We start from the raw sequence: 26,039 nt of genomic DNA, 5'->3' as shown, positions 1-26,039 counted from the left end.
AATTTTATCAACAAAAGACTACCAGAATAAAGTTTGTTTTTAAATGGAAAAGTTTTTATGTACCTCCTAAAAGCCAGAAATGCAATAACCATCACAGAGCAGATTCTAATTCTATACTGTAAAGAGACACATACAGAAGAATGCTCTCTGTACCGCATCGAGAACCCAAGATGTTTAGGATTTAAGCGCAATAATCATCACCTTGAATTGGGTCTGGAAGCAAATATATTATACTGAAATATTTCTCCCCTATTAGAAGACATTTCCAAAAGTCTTTAGGGGAGGGGGTGACATCCAACGTTACATGAACAGGACTTTCCCTTCTTCTCCTTCCTCCTCAGCTTTTACTTCCTGATAATAACAGAGGGTATTTTGTTTAGCTGTTTGTTAATGAATTTCTGTAGCTGATTTTTATGTATTTTTTGTTCGTTTTTACTAAAAATAATGCTTTATTTAGTTAATTGTGTTTTATAAAATGTAGAAAAATTATCTAGTATTTTTTGAATTTGCTGTTTAAGATGTTTTAACCTATGTTGTAAACCATGTAGAGTTTGTTTAAATATCAGCAGCATGTCGATTGTTCAAATATCCAATGCAAATCTGCTCCAGAAAGTCCCCTAACCCTCTGCAGCAGATTTTGGAGGTGCGCAGGATGGGGTGTCTACTCCTTCAACTGTGTCTTCTGCCAGTAGATGGATACTACTGGATTTCACCCAAAGGCTTTCTAAATTATCACATCATGACCTTCGCTTCTTTGGACAGATCCTCAGACTCTTTTTTTAGTTGCTGTCTGCACACTTAGATAGAATTGAATACTTGGCACTGGCAATAAAAAATGAGGCATCCTTGAAAAACTTTAGAGCTTTGTAAATAACATCCAAAGATAGGATAACTTGTTACTTTTGAACAGCAGCAAAGCGAAGAAATTTGAAGTGAGAGCTTTATTGAAATGATATGAGAAAGCATAACAAACTCAATTTTAAATGTGACCTATTAATTAAGTAACTGAAAAGCTAGTCCCCCAGTCCAGCTCTGAAGAAACATAGGCCAATGTCCTTGGATGTTTTCCAGTGTCATATCTTTAGGGTCGTGAGCTGACCATCAGATGTGAAAGCTATCAGTATCTGTAGCAGCAGGAAACTGATCTCTTGAAGGTATCTGCCCTGCATGCCTTTCTAGAACTCTAGAAGGATAAGTTTAACTGAGAAACAGGAGAGAAACAAACAGGCTTAATTTTTATTTGTTTATTTGGAAGTTTTCAGCCCAGCACTTTGACATTGCTTCTCTCAAGGCACCTAACAAAGGTGAACAAACAGTTAAAAACAATGTGATCAAATATTCAAATAGCAATAAAACATCAGAGCCATTCATACTAAATTTTATACTATACATACACTGACATTTTAAAATCAAATGTGCCATGTGTGGCCATAGTTTTGGGGCAAAAAGTTCCTCTGGCAGGTATAACAATCTTTTTCAAGTTTTAGATCATTAATTACCTAAAAATACCTGACATGTCTACTAGTCTTTATCATAACCGATGCCAAGAAGGGAGACTGAAAATTGTATGGGTTCTCCATCACTATGACACTTTCCGTGGAGGGACTAGTACAGCAAGAAAGGTCAGCACAGAATTGAGGAAGAGGACTACTTGCTATCACACAGGGGTGTGGAACCTTTTGGGCACTAGCCATTGGGCCAACTTTAGCATGTGAGTGGGGCAACCGACCTGCCAGTAGCATGATGCCATTATGGCATCATATAGTTGCTGGGTCAGTTGCCCCCCCACTTGCCAAAATCAGTTAGACAGGGTTCCCAAACTTGCACCAGGAGTTGTGTAGGATGCCAGTTATCTACTTTGGTATGATACATGACAGACATACGTATGATTGGAGTGAGCTACCAAAACTGCCGTAAAATGTGCCCTTAGATTAATTTATGTTTATTTTAAAATATTTGCAAGTATATGCAAACATGAAAATGTTCGTGCTTATCCACAATTTAATGCCTTTAAAAAGGCTAGAAACTTCATGTAGTTCAGTTGAGATTTTTCTGGGACTAGGTGTTATGAGCACATTATACCAGTGCTTTGACAATTGGCTCCTAATGGGCACAATTCAGAGTTCTTGTTCTGACTTTCAAAGCTCTTCACAGCTTGGGAGCAGGGTACCTGAAGGATCATCTACCTCTGTTTGTGCCTACCTGGACTTTAAGATGATAATTTGTTGCCTTTTTCTTAGAGTGGTAGATTATTATTAGTAATAGGAGTAAATTAAATAGTATGTATTGGGGAAACTGTGGTTTATTCAAAAGGCAAAGCAGAAGCTTTCAATCTTCTTCACATGTGCAAAGGAGAATGAGAAGGGAGAAGGCTTGCCCTGACTCATTCTCATAATAACAAACCATGGTGCCTTGTTGCATCTGAACTGGACCATTGATAACATCTAATTTGTTGACATATTCACAGTGAGATATATATCTTTATTACAGGATTGGGAGAGTGGAAGTGAGATGGAAGCTGAGACCTGGTATCCAAGTAATATGGAAGAGCTAGTAACTGTAGATGAGGTGGGAGAGGATGACCTTATCATGGAACCAGATATAACTGAACTTGAAGAAATCATAACAGTAGGCCAGAAAGACCAAGAATGTCCTGTAATGAGTGCTTTAGTTGCTGGATTTGAGGTGAAGAATGAGCACAGCTTGTTAAGTAGAAATGAAGACAAATCAAATGTAATGGAAGCAAGCTTAGGGTCAGAAGAGGAAAATGTAGGGAATCCCACTGGCTTGGAAGGTGATAATACAGCTGCTAAAGCACCACATCTAAATCTGGACACTGAGCAGAAGCCAGAGGAATTGCACGAAGACAGACCTCTAAAGGATTCCAGTTACCATGATAAGGAAAGAAAAATCAATGAAAGCACTAGCATTCATTTAAGGTTGGAGGAGCAGTGCATATCTTCTGATCTTCCAAAGGAAGAGCTCTTTCAGCGGAATGACTCATTCATAGAAGATTATAAAGAGATGGAATCGTTAGAAAGTGAGAGTAGAAAAGCTATGGAAATGCTGGTTAAAAACTCCCAGGAGGAAACAAGCTGTGGAAGTCAGGAGCAACAAAAGACTCAGGGTAACTTGTATATTTTTCCTTCTTTTCATTAGAATAAGTATTTTATCTTTTCTCTATTCATTATGTTTTTAGTTATTTTGTCATTAAGAATAAACATTGTTCAAAGCATTGTCATTTTCCTAGACAGAAGCTCAGTAGAAAAACAGGATTGTCAAAATTAAGGTTCTTATTCAAATGTGTGTCAAGGAAATAAGATATGTATCTAGCAAGTGTTCTGGAAAGAGATGTCTGTTCTTATGGACACTTCTGGGTTTATAGAAGTTGAATTGAACCTTTGAGGCACCCAGCTTAAATTACTTTGAATTGTTAATGGAAAGTGCAGGTCAACAACGAAGTTATTTATGTCTGGTTGATAAAAATATTTCATAGATGTCTTAAATTAATTAATTAATTTGCCATGAAATGGCTTTTTAAGATCAATGCTTTACATTCTTTTTTCATAGTAGGGCATAATAGAATTTGCCTTTGTTACCCATATGTTTCACTGTATTTGATTTGACTAGCAAATATTTGCAGAACAGACAATGGATAATTAATTTGCACTTTGAAACATGTTAACGTTTTAGAAAAGTAAATAGTACACCTTGGAAAGGAATGTACAGCCCACTTAAATCTCAGCTCAGTTGAATACTATGCAGAAAATAAAACTAAGACAAATACAAAATCTTGCATTGGAAAGAGATGCCTTATGGCCTAAATCAGTGGGATTGTGGTTCAGATGTTATATAACCTCAGGACATAGCTAGCTTCAAGTATATTTAGCCAGCTGGTTTTTATGTCAATTGAATTCAGATGTGACCCATCCAGACATAGCACAAAACAACCTGTTGCTTTTGGCAAACTATCAGCATGTTTCTCTGTTCAATGGTTGAGGCTCAGATAGTAAGAACCTTTCCAATCTGCATATCTTGCTAACTTCTAAAGCATAGAGTTGCTATTTGTCAACCTAGAGATTAGATCTGTGCCTTTATGAGTTCTGATGCAAGAGAGGACGTATCTTCTCCTCACTGTTTCACCAGGTCTTTTGTTTTCTCTACCTTCCTTCCACAACTGTTGTGGCAAACACGGCTTCAGTTTTGCCCCACAATAGATGGAGATAGGTGTGCAAAAGGGCTAGTGGAAAAATAGCCATGTTGGGGTGAGCCATTGTTGCATTTCATCTTGCTGTCTCATAGCTTTGAAAGGAGCAGACAACCTAGCCCCTGCCCCACTGGGATTAACCCTCCTTCCCCCGGGATTAAGCCTGGCCCTCCCACCCACCCTCCTTAGGACCAAACAAGATGAAACATGAGAGATATGTGAGCAGCCTCTCAACCTTTCTAAAATTAAAAAACAAACACTGAAATGCAGCCAGAGGGGGCTGCAAATTTGATCAGAACAGTGGCAGGAGTGGTGATGTTTAATTTTGATCCTTCATGTTGCAGGATGATGATGATAATAATGATGATAATTATTACTACTACTATGTTCATGGTGTTGCAGATTTTAAAAAAAATACTGACTGCCCTCGCACTAAGTTTAAAAGTAATTGATAGGTTAGGAGAGCAAGAGCAAGAACTTCCAAAGAATTCTGTCCCACTTCTGGAGGGGGACAGGCAGGGCTCTCCCTGTGTGTGTGTGAGTGTTAGTGAGTGAGTGAGTGAGTGAGTGAGTGAGTGAGTGAGAGAGAGAGAGAGAGAGAGAGAGAGAGAGAGAGAGAGAACTGGATGACCCACATGATGGCTCTCACACTCTGTATTAACCCAGACACTTTTAAATCTTTCTTATCCTTTCTGTGGCCCAAGCATGTAGTTTCCCCCAAAGAATCCTGGAAACTAGCTTGTTAAGGGTGCTGGGAATTGTAGCTCTGTGAGGGGTAAGCTATCATTCCCATGATTTGGGGTGAGGGGAAGCCATGTGGTTTAAGTTTATGATGTGGATGTGACCCTCCCCTCCGGCACCCACACTCTTGAAGGTGTTCCTATTACAGTCCCTACAACTCAGCCCACCAACTTGCTAAGGCTCTTTCTTCCCTCTTTGCAGTCAGAGAAATAGCTCATTAATTCATTCTGAGTTTTTTATTATCACAATTGGAAAACCAAGAGATTGTACTTATTAAAAATGAAATACAATAATGAGCAATTGCTGGCTTAAAAAAATCAGTAATTAAAGGCACCATTTCCTCTCGGCACCAGAAGATGTTTAACTGCAGCCAGATATGCCTTGGCCCATAAAAAATCAGGAAATAATGAGGTAGAAGCCACAGGAGGAGCCTTTTACTTAAAAGAGACAATGCCTTTGAAAAGCCTCTGTAGGGCTTTGTCATTTCATGCTGGCGCTGCAGTTGTGGTTTTGTGCAAATCAGATTTGATAAAAGATGGCTTGACAACCCCAAAAACACTAAAATGCATTGATATGGCAACTCTGTAAAATTGATGGAACAAAGCATAGCTATTTTAGAGAAAACATCTACCATGGAAGCAACCCTGGATTGATCTAGAAAACATTTTAGGTTAGGATTATAACCATTTCTGCATGTAGCCAAACTGGTTTTACTTAGTATGGTTTGTTTGTTTGTTTGTCTGTTTGCTTTTAAAGCAAACTGTAGGTATCAAGAAATGAAAAATCCTGGCTTCCCAGAGGTGGAATCCAAAAGATCATACTTTTCACCATCATGGGAACAAGAAGATGTGTTTACAGAGCTTAGCATTCCACTAGGTATGTCTGATTATAAGAAGGTAGGGATGTGGTTTGGTAGCTGTTTCTATCCATTTTAATTCTGACAGTCTGGCTTTCAGTACCAATCCGCCATTTTTTTTGTTCCTGATAGTTTGCGCAATTATTGATTCTGTGGGCACTTGTTCCACTGAGTTAAGAATGCATCAGCTTAGAGGAAAATGGAAATGACTGTCTTCAAGTCGATCCTGACTTACGGCGACCCTGTGAATAGGGTTTTCATGGTAAGTGGTATTCAGAGGTGGTTTACCATTGCCTTCCTCTGAGGCTGAGAGGCAGTGATTGGCCCAGAGTCACCCAGTGAGTTCATGGTTGTGTGGAGATTCGAACCCTGGTCTCCCAGGTCATAGTCCAGCACTCTAACCACTACACCACACTGGCTCTAACCCTCTTAGAGGAAAGCTGATGACAAAGACAATAACGTAAAATTTGGAGCAGATTTTTAAAAATAAAGAAGTGCCAATGACAACCATGACCCGCCACAAGAAATCAATGCCAGACCGAAAACAATGTGGATTGTTGTATTATATCAAAATCCAGTAATAAATCTGATTTAGTGAATATTCTCCCCCAACCCTATAAGGGACCCTCTTATAGCACAACCTTTTACAACACCTTTGTTTGCTAGATAGGGCTGGAGGACATTCCTGGTTAGGGATGACTCCTCCTACTGGTTGTGACAGGCAGGGTCTCTTCTCCAGGGGGAGGAGTCACCCCTCTCTCTCCAGACCGGCCCTGCCTGTGGCCAGTGAAGGTTGGGTCTTTTCTTCTCTCTATTCAAAAGTTCCCTTTGTCTGTTTTTCACTTTTCTATTGCTCTTTTCTCAGTTACTCTCCTCTCCTTTGCTAACTACCTTTCGTCTGTTCCTTTTATCTCCCCCCTGCCTTCACCCCGCCTGTTGGGGCTTGGAAGACTCGTTGAGCCTGGCTGGGTTTTTTGGCGCCTTGAGGCGCTTCAAACATCGGTAGAGCATGGCTTGCTGCAGCGTCCCAGCTACAGTGGCAGCCACCTTGGAAGGGAGACAGAGTCCCTGCTCCATGGAGCCACATTTCTTGCCACGCATATTGAACGGGATCACGGTCTCCAGCTCCCCCTCCCTACAGAGCTAGCATGACGGGCTGCCTGGGGGTATCTACAGAACGCAGAATGTTAAAGGCAGCAGGGGGGTCGAGCAGCGCCCGCTAAGTCGGCTTGCCATTGCGACGGCTTCCTGCGCTTTTCTTCCTAGCACAGAACAGCCGCGGCTGCCATTTTTCTTGGCTTTGTCTGCTTTTCCCCCATTTTCCCGCCAAGACTCCAGCCATGTGGGAGACAAGATGGACTTCAGGGAGTTGCAAGAGCAAGGCTCAGTGAGTTTTCAGCCTGCTCTCTCTCCATCCTCAAGCGGGGGGGTGAGTATTAATGATGAAGTTATGGAAGTCCCCCCTCCCAGTTTCCCAAGTTCATGTTGTGGGTTAAGGACTTTATAGCCTCTGAAATCAGTGGTTCCCTTAGTCATGCCCTTAAATGTAAGAGGGGCAGACACTCAAGAAGGTGCTCTCATAAAGGGAAGTGGAGGTGCTGATCCCGCTCTAGCAGAGAGAGGAGATATTGCAGCTCACCATCGTGCCACAGCTATTCTAGATCTCCTCTTTCCTCTATTCTAGCTAGCAGCCGGGGTGGCACGCCTACTGCCACCAATTCGGGGAGCACACCCGCACACTCTGTTACATCACGCAGTGGGGGGATCTTGACAGCCCCTACAGGGGATAAGGATGTTACTGGACGCAGTGGACCGGTAGGGGGCGATAGGAGGCAGATACAAGGCAGCCACCCAAGCAGGCAACTGGCCAGCAGGGGGCAGTGTCTGATTCAGATGATTCCCCTGAACCTGACAAGGAAGAGGGGGAGTTGTCAGGAGAGGAACTGGAGATGACATAGGCACAGCCTAGGCTTTTAACCCCAGATGTTTTTCAACTCTTGAAGGTGCACAGAGTGTTACAGTTGTCAGAGACAGAGGGGGGAGGCGACGCTCCCACACAGTCAGCCTCGGTGGGAGCTAAAAAGGCTTTTCCTTCGACTGACGTGAAGCCGGTTATTGTTCCTTTTCCTCAAGCCTTTGATGATGTGTGAGACACGGAATGGGCATTGCCATGCAAATCTAAGCCACCTGCTAAGTGGGCAAAGAAACATGTCTTTGCAGAAAGGATTATGGCAAGGTTGCATTTTCCCACAGTAGACCCTCCTGTCGCCGCCCTCACTTGCTCGGCAGTTATCCCTGCTGAAGGGGAAGGGGCCCCCAAGGACCACTGTGATAAGCAGGTCGAAGGGGCCCTTCACAAAAGTTTTGAGGCAGATGCTGTAGGCTTCAGGGCCACGGCCACTTCCTCGGTTTTCTCCAGAGCAGTGTTTATGTGGGTGGAAGAGCTGGGTGCAAGGGATGATGTTCCTAAGTTTGTGAAGGATGGCTTAAAGAAAATGGCATACACCTCAGCTGTCTGCTGATGCGTCCATGGATGCCTTACAGTTTGTGGCACGGTCCATGGCGGCATCCACCGTGGCATGACGTAACATTTGGCTTAGGCAATGGGCAGTGGATACAGGGTCTCAGACCCGCCTCACTGCTCTCCCTTTCTCAGGCTCTAAGCTGTTTGGGGAATCCCTGGAGGCTCACCTGGTAGAGACTAGAGACAAAAAGAAAGCTCTTCCAATGGCTAAAAAAGACAAATGGAAAAACAAACAGAACCAGTTTTTCCGCTCCTCAAGACAGCCCCCCAGATTTAGAAGCCAGTCCTCCAGCAGGTTCAGCTGGGGCAGGCAGGACAGAGGTGGTGGCCGCACCTCCTCAACCAAATCGGGATGCACAACTTTCTCCTCAGGGAGACCCCAGAAGGGTGCACAAAAGGGCCCCTCCTCCTGACTGGTGCCCTCTGGAGGTTTCTCACAGGGTGGGAGCAAGTCTGATGGAATTTGCCCCCCGGTGGAGAGACATCACTTCGGACAATTGGGTACTGGAGACAGTATCCATGGGGTATACAATAGAGTTTGTCCAACATCCACACAATCTGTTTTTTACCAACCCCACGGTCCCAAAAACTGGAGAAGCACTAAAGTTACTTGGAGGCCATTCAGCACCTGCTGAGCATTCAGGCAATAGAACCAGTGCCCACCTTGGAGAGGAAATCAGGGGTCTACTCAATTTTTTTCTTAGTAGACAAAAGGAATGGCGATACCAGGGCCTTCTTAGATCTAAAATGGCTCGACAGGTGGGTGACCAAAAGACATTTCAAAATGGAAACCCTTCAATCCATAGCAGCGGCTCTAAGAAAGAGGGATTGGTTGACCTCTGTGGACCTCTCCAAGGCATACCTACATATTCCAATTTGCAGGCAACACAGAAGGTTTCTCTGATTCTCATATGACAACAGACACTTCCAGTACTGGGCAATACCTTTCAGACTTTCCTCAGCACGAAAGGTATTCACCAAGGTGCTGGTAGCCCTGGTGGCCTACCTACAAACAATGGGGATCTGCATACATCCCTACCTGGACGACGTTCTGGTGAGAGCACCATCAGAAAGCCAGTACCGGATGGACACCCACCTCGCACTAGCCTGGCTCCAAGGGCTGGGCTTTGTGGTAAACACAAAGAAAAGCACGCTGATCCCATCCCAAATGATTTTGCACTTGGGAATATAGCTGGACATGCACTTCTTCCAGATGAGACTCACCTACAAAAGGGTGCTAAAACTCAGTCAACTGCTTTTGGAAACAGCCTCATCTCCTGAGATGGACCTGATGATCCTAGCTCGACTCCAAGGGCTTATGGTCTCGTCATTTGACTTGGTTCCATGGGCCCAATTCCACTCAAGGACACTGCAACAACCCCTGCTACCCCACCAGGAAGCCATCCTACTTCAGCACAAATGGGCAGTGAGGATTCCCCCAGCAGTGAGGGCAGAGCTCAGGTGGTGGTTGAAAGCCCAGCGGTTGACCCAAGGGGTCAGCCTGGAAGACCTGCCATGAATCATAATGACATCAGATGCGAGTCTCTACAGATGGGGGGCTCACCTGGATCACAATGTGGCACAAGGCACATGGTCAGCGTCGGAATCTGAATTCAGCATAAATGTATTGGAGTTACGAGCCATCAGGCTGGAACTGAGGGCTTTTGCGTCAGAGGTCAAAGGGAAACATCTCTTTATACGCACCAACAACTCATCTGCGAAAGCTTGTGTCAACAAATGAGGCAGTCACTCAAGGGGTCTGATGCTCGAAGCAGAGCACCTGTTCAAATGGGAGGAGAGACAACTGGCCTCCTTGAAAGCCGAACACCTGGTGGGCACAAGCAACTTCGTAGCCGACTGGCTCAGCAGAACCTTGATCAAGGAGGTGGAATAGCAGCTGAACCCAGCAGTTTTTCTCCAGGTGGGGCAAAGGTGGGGCAAACTGATAGTGGACCTCTTCGCCACCCCCAAAAATGCACAGCTGGACAGGTTCTTCACCAGGACACCATGTCCTCAGGCCCAGGGCACAAATGCTCTTGAGATGCAGTGACTGAAAGGCCTTCTATATGCCTTTCCCCTGTTCGGGTTGATACAGTGCACAATTCAGCGGGTGTGGACTTTCAGGGCGGAACTGATCCTTGTGGCTCCTTATTGGCCAAGATGCCCTTGGTTTCCAGACTTGCTGAACCTGTCAGTCAGAACCCCATGGCGGTTGCCAATTCAACCGGGTCTACTGCTACAGGGCCCAGTATGCCAACCTCGACCAGAACTGTTCCAGCTAACAGCTTAGAAGCTGAGCGGCTCTGGTTGAGAGGCATGGGATTCACCGGTAGAGTGTTAGACACTGCTGGCTTTCCATAGACAATCCACGAATAGAGTATACTCCTCCATGTGGAAGGTTTTCTTGTCCTGGTGTTCTGTGAATGAGGCCGAACCACTATCTAGGGATGTTAAGGTCCTCCTGGGGTTCCTCTAGTCGGGTGTTATGACACGTGTCCTTGGGAACCTGAGTGTGTGAACCTGTCACCCATGCATCTCATGAAACACACCTCCTTGAGAGGAAGGGGATCTTTTGCTAGGGATAAAACAAGCACTCTACCCTGAAATGTGCCTAAATGGTGCATGTATAACCCAAGAAATGCAGGTCCAGACCAAACTAAAGCAAAACTTTCTTTTATTGAGAGAAAGGAGAAGAATAGCATTACAAAATTGCTGGGTACGTGGCAGCATTAATCATTAATATCCTAACCCATTCATGACTTTAAACTAAAGAGATCAAAGGACTCTATTACTATAAGGAGTGACAGATAGGAGAGATTACCTATCCTAGGCCCAGGAGTGGGCAGTGGAATACAGCTGAAGTGATGTGAAGGAGCTCTGGCTCAGAAGCAGGAAGGAATGTTTGCCTCAAGGCTTGTGCTGAGACACAGACTCCCTTCCTGGTTGTGGCCCACAGTCCCATGTTGTTCCTTGAGAGCGTAGTTACCCGTGTTGGAGCTCAGATCACCATTACCCCCTTCTTAGATCTCAACCCCTGCTTTTTAAAGACACTTTTTCTCTGTCAACTCCCCTGAAAAAGGAAGGGTCCGGGTATGAGGTGATTTTGTTTGTGTGTGTGTGTGTGTGTGTGTGTGTGTGTGTGTGTGTGTGTGTGTGTGTTTCTAGCTGACACTGAGAAACTCAGGCTACTTTTTAATGTTGGCTTGAAACAATGGGATTGTTCTGCTGAGTTTGAGGGAAGTCTGCCAAGGAAGAAGATAACATTTATTTCAGTTTCTCTTGGTTATTTTTGTTGCTCACAAGATGACCTCGTGCTGTCCCTTTCACAGTACCTCAGGAATGCAGTAAGACAACAGGGGGTGTGGGGTGGGAATTATAGTCCAGAATGCTCCAGGGCCTTGCACCCCCTTGATTCCACATGAACCAAAGTGGGGTTAGCATACTACTCATAACAACTCCCCCCGTTGAAAAACATCTGAATATACTTACACAGATGTCTTTTCATACCTCAGACTTCACTGTCTTGCCCTTGACTCTTATGCTTTCTTCCATCTGGCGTAACTGTGCCATTTGGGACAGGATCCATCTTACAAGGCCCATTAGGACAATGACCAGAAGTACTTGAAACATTAACATCACCACAATGGGGTGTACTAAAAGGGATAAACTTCCTTTTGCTCTTTCACTCCAGCCAAGCAGTCAGTCCCACCACCTGTGTGTCCCTATTGGTTTAATCTTGACTGCTGTGTTGGTGATGGCATGGCATTCATGTGTTATCTGGAGTGTGGCTTGCTCTCCCAAGTGTTTCACTGCTTCTAATTGTTTCTGTAACATAGGGTGGGAAAGTGACTGTTGGAGATCAGTGAGCCCGTAGCCTAATGCAATGGGTCAGAGGTTTTGAAACAAACTTAGATTAACTAATATTCTCTGAATGGTCCACACTGGGACCTTAAACGAAAAATCACATCCTACTATTTCCTCAATAACACAAAGCATCTATTAATATACCTTCGCATAAGATATATGATACTTATCAATAACAACATAATCACAAAACTTTCTAAGGCACACGCAGCCATGTCCAGAACATACAATAGTTGAACTTGATTCATTTCTTAGTATGAAAGAGCAATGGAAAATGGAAATGGACTGCCTTCAAGTCGATCCTGACTTATGGCTACCCTATGAATAGGGTTTTCATGGTAAGTGGTGTTCAGAGGGGGTTTACCATTGCCTCCCTCTGAGGCTAGCCCTCCCCAGCTGGCTAGGGCCTGCTCAGTTTGCCACAGCTGCACAAGCCAGCCCCTTTCTTGTCCACAACTGCCAGCTGGGGGGCAACTGGGCCCCTTGGGACTATGCAGCTTGCCCATGGCTGCACAGGTAGCAGGGCACGTAACCCCTGAGCCACTCACTGTGGGGGTGATCTTTAGTTGGCTCTTTACACCCAGGAGACATGAGCGGGGATTTGAACTCTCAGACTCTGGACTCTCAGCTAATGCTCCTATATGGGTGAACTTCAGCTGTGATGTGCCCCCATCTCTTCCCCATGCTGCAAGATGCCCCAGTCAGAGTGGAAGTAAGAAGGTTGATAGCACAATTAAAAGAGATCCTATTTGCATCATTTTTGCTCACTGAATAACCCTGCCTGGGCCAGTCTAACCTACTATCTCACAGGGTTGTTGTGAGAACAAAATGAGACTAGGGTTCAAATCCCCACATAGCCATGAAGCTCACTGGGTGACCTTGGGCCAGTCACTGCCTCTCAGCCTCATGAAAACCCTATTCATAGGGTCACCATAAGTTGGAATCAACTTGAAGACGGTACATATATTTTTTATTTTGAATATGATGATTATGATAATAAATATGCAGCATTTCAAATTAATTCTGTATGAGAAGCATTCCATGCCAAGCTTGGAAAACCAAGGATGAGGTATAAAATGTAGACAAAAATACTTTTGACAAAATGCCGTTTATCTTTTATATCTATATCTATAATTAGCAATACAGCTGAATGATGTATGTAAAGTATTTTTTCTTTCCCTTTTCTTTTTTATTAATATTTTAGTACTACTGCTAAAGTTCTGATGAAAGAATAAAGCATTCATTAGCCAAATTCAAATGATTAGAACACATCACATAAATTCCACTGAAGTTGGAGCTTTTGCCATAGAAAATGAAAAAAACATATAACCTATGATAGCCCAATAGACAATCAGAACTAATATAAAACCCTATTGCTTCTCATTTGCAAATCTTGCAAGATCCACGGTAACTCTAGATCATGTGAGTTCAGGTGATGCATGTTATGTACATTTGTATAGATATTAGCAGAGATTGTCAACAGTCTGTCTCTCTCTGGGACTGGGAATCTCTCTCTTTCTCACAGAACATGTGTTTGAGAGCTGGGGGACTGAGAGGAGGAGCTGCAAGGACCCTACTTCTCACCTCATCTCTGCCAAGAACAAAAAAATCAGCCTTAAGCCATTTATTATACGCCTAATGATTTTTATTATTATTATTATTATTATTATTATTATTATTATTACTGAGACAGTTTTTGTCCCACATACAATTCAGTCTTGTGATTAAACAGGACAAAAATACAAATAAAAAGAAAGATGGAGTTCAAATAAATATACAATAAAAAGCTAGCCGGCATTTTAAAAGGCAGGAGTGCTCTGTCTGGATAAATACAGCACACAGCTATGCATGGGAACAAGGGGGAGAGTTCAAAAAGGGGGGGAAGGAAGAGAAGTAGGCGAGAGCTTGGAAAAGTTACTTTTTTGAACTACAGCTCCCATCAGCCTAATCCAGTGGCCATGTTGCCTAGGGCTGATGGGAGTTGTAGTTCAAAAAAGTAACTTTTCCAAGCTCTGATAGGCCGAAGTTTCAGAAGTGCCTTGTGATTGATGGAGGGGGCGGCAACGAGGCAAGGAGAGGCAGTGGGGGGACAGAAGGGGCTGCGGGGGGGCAGGGGGGAAATGCCATGGGGGCGGAATGGGCCACGGGGGGGCACACACACACACAAATCATCATCACTCACCTCCACAGCTCTTCGCCATTCTGCTGCTGCCTTCTCCGTTGTCCTTGCCCTGGCTTTTTCCTCCAGCGTCCATTTTTTCCTCTCAGACACTAGCAGGCCCTGCCTATTCATCTCTTCCCTCGTGCCTCCTAACACAGATCACGAGGGAAGAGACAGTCTGCGCAGAGGTCCAATCAGTGTGAGGCACATGTCTTGTGTTAACCAATCACAGCCAGGAGCTGACTTCCCCTTGTTCCCGCCCCCAAGTAACGTCCAACCTAACGTGGAAACGTTAAAGTTGCAGCTGAAAAGTAGGGAAATTACTAGTCGTTCCGTTACTTGCCAAATGTAATGGAATTACCCACTCGTTATTTAAAATTGTAACGAATTACAAGTAACTTGTTAAAAATAACGAGTTACTTCCAAGCTCTGTATTTTACATAGTATATTAAAACAATATTACATTTTTAAAAGGGAAAATGACAGCAGAAACATCCAAAACCCTTTATATGGATATGAAATATATAATATATATTCCTCATGGGTCATTTCACGGGCTACAGCATTCAAGATCTCTCTTTTTTAGTCAGAAATATATATATATATATACACACACACACACTTGAAGTTAAATGTTATTGAAAAAATCATTGGATACCCACTTTACATAGCTTAGTGTTCACTGTTTTGAAATAAAATTAGGATTTTCTTCCATTGCTTTCAATTGATCTTTCCCCTTTTCTGGATAGTTATGTTTTCGGTTAACTTTTTTGCAGGCAAGTTTGACAGCTTTTTGTTTTTTTGCAGTTTATAAGGTTTACCTTCAGTTTTGGTTAGTACACATTTTCATTCAGTGAAGACCTACAAATGTAGCTAAAGGATTACAATTACAATTCTGCATAGGTGTGATGTATATGCCTTTGACAGTTTAAAGGAGATTATTTAGGGCTCATTGAGTCACATCCAGAAGAGACTGAGATCCATCAGTGATGGGTTCCAGAGGAGGTGAGGTACTTTTTGCCGATTCCCTTTCCCCCAGCAGCCCCCTGTATCATCTTCCACACTTTTCCAGAGTGGACTGTAGAGGGAAGTTGGAATCAGCAAAATTTGCAGGAACTCTGGATCCAAGTCATTACAGGCAGATCTTAAATTCATTTGATTATGGACCACACTAAAAAAACAAAGTGGTATGTTTTTTAAAGTCAGTATCTCAGTCGACTGGCATTAGACGGTACGTTAATAATGGTGTTTAGTCAGGTAGGCGTCAGAAGAGGAGACCACAAATTTAAAATCGACAGAGTCAAGCCAGACTTTTTGAATTTATCCTGAGGTACTGAATAGCATTAAAACTGGGACAGAGGTGTCAAGTAGGGGTTGGGGTAAGCCTCTATTGAGTCAATAACAACCATTTATAAAGTATATCAGTGTTCAAAGCTCTTCTCATAGATTATCTTGTTGTAATCAAGTTAATAATAAGCATGTAACGTAGGTCAGTATTTAAAAACTTATTAATACATATACAGTACACTGTAAAAATATAATTTATGACAACTATAGAAGATAAGTTTACATAAACATCAGTCTGATTGTTATTGGACAGAAAAAGTTTGCATCTCTAAAGAAGAATGTTTATAGTAAGCATCTTTCCCAACATGTGACAAAAGGTGCCCATCTATTTAGTAATTCAGCACAGTTTAGTTTTACCTCTTGAACATATATCAGGCTAGTCACTTTACCCATTTCAGCTCCCTTCAAAGCTCCCTTCAACAATTCTGACAGTAAAAGGTCAGTATTTTTCCCCTATTGCTGGTGGGGATGTGGGTGAGAAAAAGTAATTTGCCAATGACCTCCTAGTGAGACCATGATAGAGATGAAATTCAGACTGAAGACTTCATGATTTGTAAGTCCGTGTTAAAGTCACTACTCGATACTATCTTTGACAGAGAAATTATAAATAACTCTGGGCAATGACAGCACTACACTTTAATATCAGTTGACAAATAAGTTCTTCCCTTTGAAAGAAATTTTGTTTATAATGCTGTCTGATATTTTTCTAATAATTGTAATTCAAATTTGTTTTATAGGAGTGGAATTTGTTGTGCCCAGAACTGGCTTTTACTGTAAACTCTGTGGACTTTTCTACACAAATGAAGAGACAGCAAAGACTCGTCATTGTAGAAGTACTGTTCACTACAAAAATCTTCAGGTAACAAATTATTTATTCATGAAAATTAGCATCTTTTAAGATGTTATATGCATAAGATGGTCATGTGGAATCGAGCCTTGGGCCTGCACACATCCTCCCCGTTGCATGTGCACTATCTTTGTGACCTGAGGCATTGTCTGCATGTGAATCCATGGGCAGAAACAACTTATTGTTCTGCCAGTTCCAGTGCATCTCTACATCTCTTTTCTCCTCATATGCCTAGTTCTTTCAGTCTCTCCGCATAAATAGATTTCGCAGCTGATCAGCAGATCAACCCATTACCCCTCTGGCGACTAGTGTGTTAACACCCCATGTTACGTTATTTTAATATGTTTTTTTAGTATTTTGTGGTCTGTATTATTTTTTCCTGTTGTCATTTGATTTGCTGGTTATATTATCTGTGTATGTATATTGTTTTGTTGCATTTATTTTTATTTATTTAACATGTATATACCGCTTGGTTGTAATAGAACCTCAGAGCAATTTACAAAATAAAATAAAATATTAAAATTATCAATAAGATACATTTAAAAACATGTACAAGAAATGGGATGAAATGTAGCTGCCCTTTGATCATTAGCTGTTCAGTTCACATCTGGTACTGATGGGCGAGATCTCAATGGCTATCTCGTTGTGCCACCTTCCCCAGGTAAGACACGAGCTGCAATTGGACCCTGAATCGAATGAGGAAGGAAAACATGATCCAAACACAATAGAACTTTGATCAAAGGTTCTAACTGCCCCAAAGAAGCTCCCAGTCCAACTGAGAGTGCAACCTTGGTCAGAAAGACAACTTTATTCAGGAAACAGCAACAATTTATAGATCAACATGGCATGGCAAGCTGTAAACATTGCAAAAGACAGAGTCATCAAACGAGGATGTAAACAGACGTAATATAGGGAACATACGTATTCAAAAGAAACAGAAGGTGAAGTCTCATCCTTTCTGTCTTCCTGTTCTTGTTAGATCTTACCCTAATGTTATCACCCCTTCAAACAGACACTTTGTGACCAGTGGTTAAATGCATCATTGAAATCGTCTCTAAAAGGAACATGACTCTGTCTTTGTTCTAGATAAAGTAAGGCAGTTACAACACATTATAGATGTCATTGCTTTGCCAAGAATTAACACATACTTAGCACAAGCCTAAAAGGTTAGGGAGAGGTACATTTTTTTAATAACAGATATAAACCTCAGAAGAGGGAGAATTTTCCACGCCAACAGTACAAGACTGCAAAAAGCATTCAAATGAATTAAAACCAATAATAAGCTCAAAACAGATTAAAACACATGTAACTTCTACATGTTTTAAAAGGCTTGCATAAACAAAAATGTTTCAAGTAGGTGCTGGAAAGATTACAGGAACTTGCCTGTGTGATGTCAATAGACAGGGAGTTCCAAAGTGTAGGTGCTGCCACACTAAAAGTTTGATTTCTTACAATTGTAGAACAAGTATTATTTGGCACCTGTAACAATTCCAGTTCCGCAGATCAAAGTTGTCGAGTGGGCACATATGCGGTAAGGCAATCCCACAAGTAAACTGATCTCAAACTGTTAAGGCCTTTATATACTAACAGTAACACCTTGAACTTGGCCTGATAGCAAATCAGCAACAAGTGCAGATCTCTGAGCAGAGGTGTTATGTACTGACAAGGTTTCACTCCTGTTAGCAGCTATGCTGCAGCATTCTGCACTAACTGCAGTTTCCAGATCAAGCACAAGAGAAGCCCCACATAGAACCCATTGCAATAGTCCAACCTTGAAGTCATCAGTGCCTGAAATACTGTGGTCATTTTAGAGCCCTTGGCTCTTCCTTTTTTACAGTCTTTAAGGTATTTATATATAGCATATTGTCTACAGTTTGACTAAATAAATAAAATCTTGTTGGATTCCCAAAGTAGAGTGCAATGATAGGATTTTGACATTTCAAATAAAATCAAAACAAAAATGCCAGAAATGGGAGCAAGCTAGAATCAACACTAACCCCATTTCCTACAGCTGCTTTCTTCCCTCTGGGGCCAGCTTTGAATTCACGGACCCCAGCCATCACTGAACATCTTGATCAGGGGTTGAGGGGGTCAATGTTTGAGCTGGGCCGAACTTTAAAGTCCTAGACAGGCAGCAGAACCACCATGGAAGAAAATGACAGAAATTGGGGGGGGGATCAACCTCACCCTCTGGGATCAAGCCTTCACCCTCTCTAGTCCCTCCCTTCTTTTCCTAGAGCCTTAGGAGTTTGTTGCATCCAAGGCAAAGCTTAGTGATTGTTTTCAATATAGCACAATCTAAGGGTCTCTGAAGCCTGGGCACCTATGCCCTGTGAAGAAGCATGATACAGGAGTGACTGGCCCCCTTGCTACCTAGCTTTGGAACATCCTTAGCTTGGGGAGTGCCCTGGTCAAACATCTATAGGCAGTCATCTTTAGCTGCAAGTATGAATGTGTGCACTATATACCATGTACAAGAAATAGGATGAAGTGTTGCTATCCTTTGATCTTTAGCTGTTCAGTTCACATCTGGTACAAGGTGGCAGCTAGTAGGGATGGCTAGATCAGCCTAAGTGCTTTCCATGGACAGTCTAAACATGTAAATTGTAAGCATTTTGTACACCCTCCTATAAAATACACATTTTTCAATGCTTTTTTATTAGCGTTCCCCTAACTGCATCACAAAATCTGGAGAAGTGTGTAATCTGACTGATAGCTGTGTTCCAGCCTGCAAGCAAGTTTAAGAACGTACAATTGCATTGGTCTGCTACAAAAGGCAGATTGAATGAATTCCTCCTATATCTAATGGCTAGAAACGTATACTGTAGGTCTTCATGGTGGTACACCTATTTCACTTTCTGAAGTTCATCTTTTCCCACTTTGCATTCTTCTTTATGTTCAAACTATATCCTACATGTCCAATTAAGTTCATAACAAAATAATTTATGGTATGAAACAATAACCTATAGATACCAAGATTTGAAAACTTACTACAACCCCACATTGTGTGGTTCTGTTTTGCATAAAGAAGCTTTTTTTTGTGCTTGCCCACAATGCTCTTCCCTGACTTTCTAGGTCTTGTGTTGCTGTTTTCACAAGTTATGTTGGCCATTTCAGACCACAGTATCTTGCACAATTGCAAATCAGGCTTTCTGTTAAATCTTATAAGTAGCCAAACCCAACTAGAAGCTAAGGAGCTTTGGCTTAATTCCATAGTTGCACATATCAAGAGTCATTGCACATCATATACTTACATATCATGAGAAGATTCAGTATCACCCAGCCTTGGTCTTTCTCTCAAAAATGAAGTGCATGCTGCAAGTTAATACAGAATGCTTTATACAGCACAATAGCAAGTCATGCACAAGCCTTGGTGAAAGGGGAGATGATAACAGGTGAAAGGCTTGTCTTTGGGATTCTTTTTCTCCCTTTAGGGCAGCCACTAATTCAAGACCAAGGCAGTTTTAAATAGCTGGAAAAATATCCGTTTGCTCATTAAAAGTCTATATGCATTAATGGTTTTAGTGAACCTAAGCAACAGATGAATCTCTTTTTAAGAGTGTGAAGTAACTGGCATTTCCTTGGCAGAGATTCAGAAGAAGAAGCACTTAGACAGTTGTCAGCTTTTTTCCCATGTGGTTGGGTGTGTGTTCATACTGAATTCAGATTTTAATTAGGTGCACAGCCGGTTTGAAGCTGTACCAAGAGTACTGTCCTGTATAGGACAGTGATGTCAGTGAGCACTGCAGTGAGTGATCATACCTGAAACAGAAGAGAAATGACATCATGTTCATGGTTGCTGTTTTACTTCAACATGTTGGAGTTGGGGGTTGTCCAGGAATGGTGTGAATCACCCTTTCTGCTACAAAAGTAGAACTAGAAAGTGGGGAGGGGTAAGAGAGTTTAGAAGGAAGCCGTTTAAAGCCATCACCCCCTCAATTCCAAATGCAATAGATAAACTAGTCCTTGTTTTGTTTAACCTCTGCTAGAGGCAATTTCTAAATGGTCTCATTGCCATGCCATTACACAGCAACAATCATATATGTATGCTATATGCAGTGGAAGAACATGTTTGCGTGCACAAATTTCCTTTGTAAATCTTACTCATTTGTAAATCTTACTCTCCGTGTCTGAGCTTTATGAGCATTACAAATGTCATCTTTACTTACATATTTCACTTCCTTTTCTGGTTACGCAAATAACAAAAGAGATTATTTGTTTTTGCTAGTATATTTCAGTATCTGACTTAAATATTATTTGAAGGAAATGTTCAAATGCAATATATTCTTCTCTTTTAATATTTGAAATCCATCATATACTAGGAATGACACTGACAAACAATTCCAGGCTGACTACAAACACACCATACATCTAAAGCACTTTTAAAGCACATTTCCCTCCTCCCACCACCCAAATCCTGGGAATTGTAGTTTGTTAAGGATGTTTGGAATTATAGGCCTGTGGGGTAAACTACCATTCCCAAGGTTCTTGGCAGGAGGGATGTGCTTTAAATGTATGGAATCCCCGGAGGGGAAGAAGCTGAGCAATAAACTTTTTGCTTGCTAGTTTCTTCTTATGTGTTCTTCATAAAGTTCCTAACTTAGATTCTGTTAGTACCATTCCTAAATGTTCTTATAATTAACAGGGCTGGCTCTAAATTTCTGGGTGGCCCACCATCAGTGGGCCACTTTAAATCTCTCTTGAAACCATCACTACTAATGTGGAAACCATATTCTTTTAATCCTGAATGCATAGTTGGATTGGATTATTATTGATTTGCTGGGAGAAGGCACTTCGTATATGTTCAGAAGCTCTTTGCTTTAACACTTCACACATTGCAGAGTCCAGCCCTGGTTCAAATCAAACTCTGAATAGAGCTATTGTTGTAAAACAAACCAGTAATGAATTAATACTAAGCCAAAAACAAGTGACATGGCTGCCTCTCCTTGCACTGGCCAGAGGGACAGGATGGAAAAGCAAGCCAGCTGTGAGGAGAAAAAGCACAGTGGCAGATGCCTATAGTCATTGCTATGGTGCTCACAGCAACTGCTGTGGCACTATTTCTCAGTACAAGCTAGTTCTCCCACCGGCCTCTTGGGTGACAAAAGGAAGTAAAAGTGCTTCTTCCTTCCTGCTGGGCAGGAGGTGGAAGAAGGTTGCAGTCAGAGGAACAATAATAACATGTGGTGCAAAATGGTGGTTTTTTTCCATCAGCTGTGGGTCCTTTGGTGTGTGGGCCCTGGCAAATGCTTGGCTATGCTGTTATGAGGCCTAGGTATCATATTTGCATTTCCTCCATCTTAGGAGCTATGTGAGCATCTTCAATCCCATGATGTAAACATTTGTGGCAATGCCTTGGTATGAAGTTGTATGGTTGAAAATTAAATTACCTATCATTGTTAAAAAAATATTTTCATTCTGTATTTAACCACAGAAGTACCTATCCCAGCTTGCAGAAGAGAGTCTGAAGATGAATGAAAAAGAAAGCAGCTTGCCACAAGATGATATTGGAATTGTCCCTCACTTTGAGGAGAAAAAACTGTGATCTTGATTAATTTGAAGTGAACACTGATGATTTTCGGCTGATCCTGCTGATGCACCTTTAGTCCCACCTCTGTGGGACGGAAGGCATAATGAAAAGCTTGTTGTTTGCATCTACACTGACAGCACCATTAAAAAACATAATGCCTGTAATACAGGGAAGCAAGGTGACATAACCATTAGCAGCAAATCTCCACTTTCTTGGCCTGTAACAGATACAACAGCTCTCTTTTTAAACCAGAATTCTCAGGGATTCCCTCAGTGTTGGTTCAGGTATGGCCTAAATAAAAAACAATACTTCTAATTACATCACCTCACCCAGCAGTGACCCACAAGTCTTGTAAGCACATCAATGTCTTGCATGAAAAAGTTATAGTTCATATATTCAAAGGCCTTACAATCCACATTCAGGGAGGGGGGCAGAAGCAGTGAAGCCTTTCCATCTTCAGTGCCTGTCTGTACACATTTCAGAAGACTACCCCAAGTTTTGTTTCTCTGGCAGGATCCGTTAACTATTCTCAGCTTTTCTTAAAGCTTATTCTTCCTAATTTTAGAAATCAACAAGACACTTAATTTTGTTTTCATTAGAAATCTTAGTCAGCCAACAGTATGCGTGTATTAAGTCTGCATAAATCTGCACATGAATTTGAAAAAGTTCTAAACAAAAAACTTTGTTCTTTATCTTAGATGATGTGCACACTTGTTGCATCATTGTAGAAGATATACTGCTTCCTGAATGAGGGAGAAGGAGGCATGCCTCTTCTAAGATGGTGCCTGCCACTTCGTGAGGGTGGGGAGGTTCGATCCCAGCGCATGGTTGAAAATAACAAGTTGCAGCAGTCTTACTGAAGCTAAGCAGGTTGGGTCTGGTCTGCACATGCATGAGAAAAAGCTTGGGAGCATTATGCTGCTTTGAGTTCCATGATGGAAGAAAGGCAGATAAATAATAAACATCTTGCATTTGTTCAATTAATCAGATGCACCTTTTCAGTTGATCAAAATGTTTTCAGTGATTGATTGATTAAATATTGCAGTCCGAATTTGAGCTGACTTGGAATTTCACTTCCATTAATTTCTATGTTGATGATATGTGTGCCTGATGATGATGATGATGGACTGCCTTCAAGTCGATCCTGACTTATAGCAACCCTATGAATAGAGTTTTCATAATACAGTATTATTATATTTGTGTTTCAGCAATATGTGTATTTACATCATCCAGAGTTCCACTAAAGTAAACTGCTTTACTTTTTTATTTCACTGAGGCTTGGAGTGGTAAAATTAATAGATTCTGTTTAAAACTGTTAGTAGCATTAATCACAGGATGATTTTTTTCAAAATGCACCAGGTACCATATGAGTTGCTGAAAGATGAGTTGCCCAAAGATGAGCAAATGTATTTGCTGCAGTTCCTTTTTTTGGAACATTTTCAAAGAAAATTAGAAAAAGTATAGGAAACATACAGGAGAAGGGTTCTTCCCATTATTCACTGTCTCTAAAATTTACCACATTATATTTCCTTACTGTTGGCACTTTTAAGTTTTTTCCTTTCTATGAATAAATTAACACAGAAATGGCACAGTTGCCAAGATCTAATCATAATCTTATTTTATGTTACCTGTTCCATACCATGTTTGGGAGAAGGGGCAAGGAATGAACATCTTCCGTTGACTTTCTGGAAGTACGTGTTGTCACTAATCTCGGTTCCATTTCGTTAAATGGCATAAACATTCCATTTATTACCACCAGAGATGGAGTCAAACAGCACATTTCAGATTCCCAAACTTTAGACCCTTTCAGGTCCTGACCTTTGGCTACGCAATGTAAAATGTAGGGGCAGGCATATCTTTCAAGTACATCCCTAATCTCCCAGATACCAGGTGTACTGAACTTTGCATCCAATTTTTAAAAACATTTTATCCCATCTTTCATCATAACAATTTCCAAGGCAGCTAAGAGAGTTTTAAAACAATTAACATAGAAAAACAATAAAATTATAAAAACAGCAATTAAAGTAATAAATGTTTGCTGCCATGAACCATGAATACACTTCCAGTGTTATGGGAAAGACAGATGATTTGTGGGGGTTGGGAACATGAGGACCTTTCTTTTGCCATGACTTATGTCATGGATCTTAGTGTAAATGTTGACATGGCCAATCCCAGTGTAGGATGCATATCCTGCTGGGAGATAGCACACATGGCTGGGGATGGGGTGGGGGAAGGAATGTTCTTTTTCAACAAAAATGGGCCACCTTAGTTTGGATTTTTTGCACCAAAAATCTGAAATTTAAGAAACATTATTTTCACACCTGATGTAATTCTTCACAAAGGTCATTTGTATTGATTAATTTTGTATGTGTAGGCAGTGTTGCACAAGGCTGAAGCACAACCAAAGACTATTTATTATCACTATGTAAAAAGCTTTCTTATTTATAAATTGTTGCAAACTATCTCAGATAAACAATTCAAAGTCTTTAGAACTTGTAGTATTTTCTTACTTGTTTCAGCCTATTACTCTAATGGGTGTTAAGTGTCCCATGTATTTTTTTATTTTAAAACCAAAGAATCAAATAATTGCCCCCCAAAACTTGACAAATATTGTTACTGGCCTGCACATTAGTGTTTAGTATCAGGCTTTCAAGGTTCTTCTGTCTCTGTTAAGTCTATGATTGTTGATTATATGCTTGAACTGGACCAGATGTTACTATTTATTGAGTTCACATGATCTTGTTTAATTATTGGCTTGTAAACATTTAGAATGTGTTAGAATTTCAGTTAATTAGGAAACATCACATGCTTTAATTGCTCTGTGTACCTAAGATTTCAGATTATATTGGTTAAAATGAACAATGATTGTAATAAAGAGCATTTTAATGACTATCTAGGAACTGATTCTCTTTCCTATCAATGTTGTATACCTTTCATCTGGTCTTATAGGTCTTTTGCAAATATAATCCTCCTGATCTTTCAGTCACACAGTATGAAGGTCAGGACCAATCCACAAGCTCATATGTTGGTTCCCCTGGTTCTTTCCACAAAATGAGATTAATTCTGGCATTTAAGCTTAATTTGCTTAAGTTAACACACAGGGCACAAAGTTGTACAGCGTTCTCAGGGCAGGCCCCTACTGTTCTAGCAAACATTTTGGTTGGCTGCATCCAGGCCAAGGCATTCAGAGGGTAGCTCTGGAACAGAGCCAGATCCTGTGACTATGGAAATCATTGCTAACTGTGTGCATGTTCACATCTTAGCTCCTGCACATCAAGGTATGACAGTGAAGATAGCTTTAACTTTTCACGTGTAAGAAGAAAAGGACTGTGTAACCTGGCCCTAAGAAAGTTTGGGGAGGGGGTAGAGATGGAAGCTTACTAAAACTACAAGTTCTAAAGTCTTACTAGAAGAATATAGTCAAATATGGACCTTGGATTTCAGGAAAGCCGATTTTAGCAAGCTCAGGGAAATGATGGGTAGGATCCCGAGGCTAGATAGACTAAAGAAGAAGTGAGGGAGTTCATGAAGAACGTATTACAAAAAGTGCAATCGCAAACAATTCCAAAGAGGAAGAAAAACGGAAGACATCGGAAAAAGCCAATGTGGCTACACGGAAGACTGGTGGAGGAGGTAAAAATAAAAAAGAGCATGTATAAAGAATGGAAGGACGCATCACCAAGGAAGAGTACTGACGAGCGGCTCGGGCTTGCAGGAATAGCGTAAGGAAAGCTAAAACCCAGGATGAGCTCAGGCTGGCGAGAGAAGCGAGGAACAACAAAAAGGGGTTTTTCAGATATGTTTGAAGCAAGAGAAAGACCAAGCAAACGGTGGGACTGCTGCTCAGTGAGGATGGCAAAATGTTGACAGATAACAAGGAAAAGGCAGAAATGCTCAACGCCTATTTTGCCTCCGTTTTCTCCCAAAAAGGGAACAGTGTGCAACCTTGCATCAGTAGCAAT

General features: G+C 41.6%; 1 protein-coding gene across 2 annotated transcripts in view; it reads left to right on the top strand.

Annotated features, from left to right (window-relative positions):
- RBM20 (RNA binding motif protein 20) overlaps positions 1 to 24,950 on the top strand; it is a 199,120-nt gene extending 174,170 nt beyond the window's left edge. For both annotated transcript variants that reach the window (XM_061636024.1, XM_061636023.1), the window contains exons 11-14: positions 2,491 to 3,127; positions 5,705 to 5,824; positions 16,438 to 16,559; positions 21,982 to 24,950. In XM_061636024.1, coding sequence (XP_061492008.1) covers positions 2,491 to 3,127; positions 5,705 to 5,824; positions 16,438 to 16,559; positions 21,982 to 22,092 — 990 coding nt within the window. In that variant the 3' untranslated portion in view covers positions 22,093 to 24,950. The remainder of the gene's footprint in view (positions 1 to 2,490; positions 3,128 to 5,704; positions 5,825 to 16,437; positions 16,560 to 21,981) is intronic.
- The last annotated feature ends 1,089 nt before the right edge of the window (positions 24,951 to 26,039 follow it).

This window comes from Rhineura floridana, chromosome 7 (genome assembly GCF_030035675.1).
Source record: "Rhineura floridana isolate rRhiFlo1 chromosome 7, rRhiFlo1.hap2, whole genome shotgun sequence".
NCBI lineage: Eukaryota > Metazoa > Chordata > Lepidosauria > Squamata > Rhineuridae > Rhineura > Rhineura floridana.
This window is presented reverse-complemented; position numbering and strand designations above follow the sequence as displayed.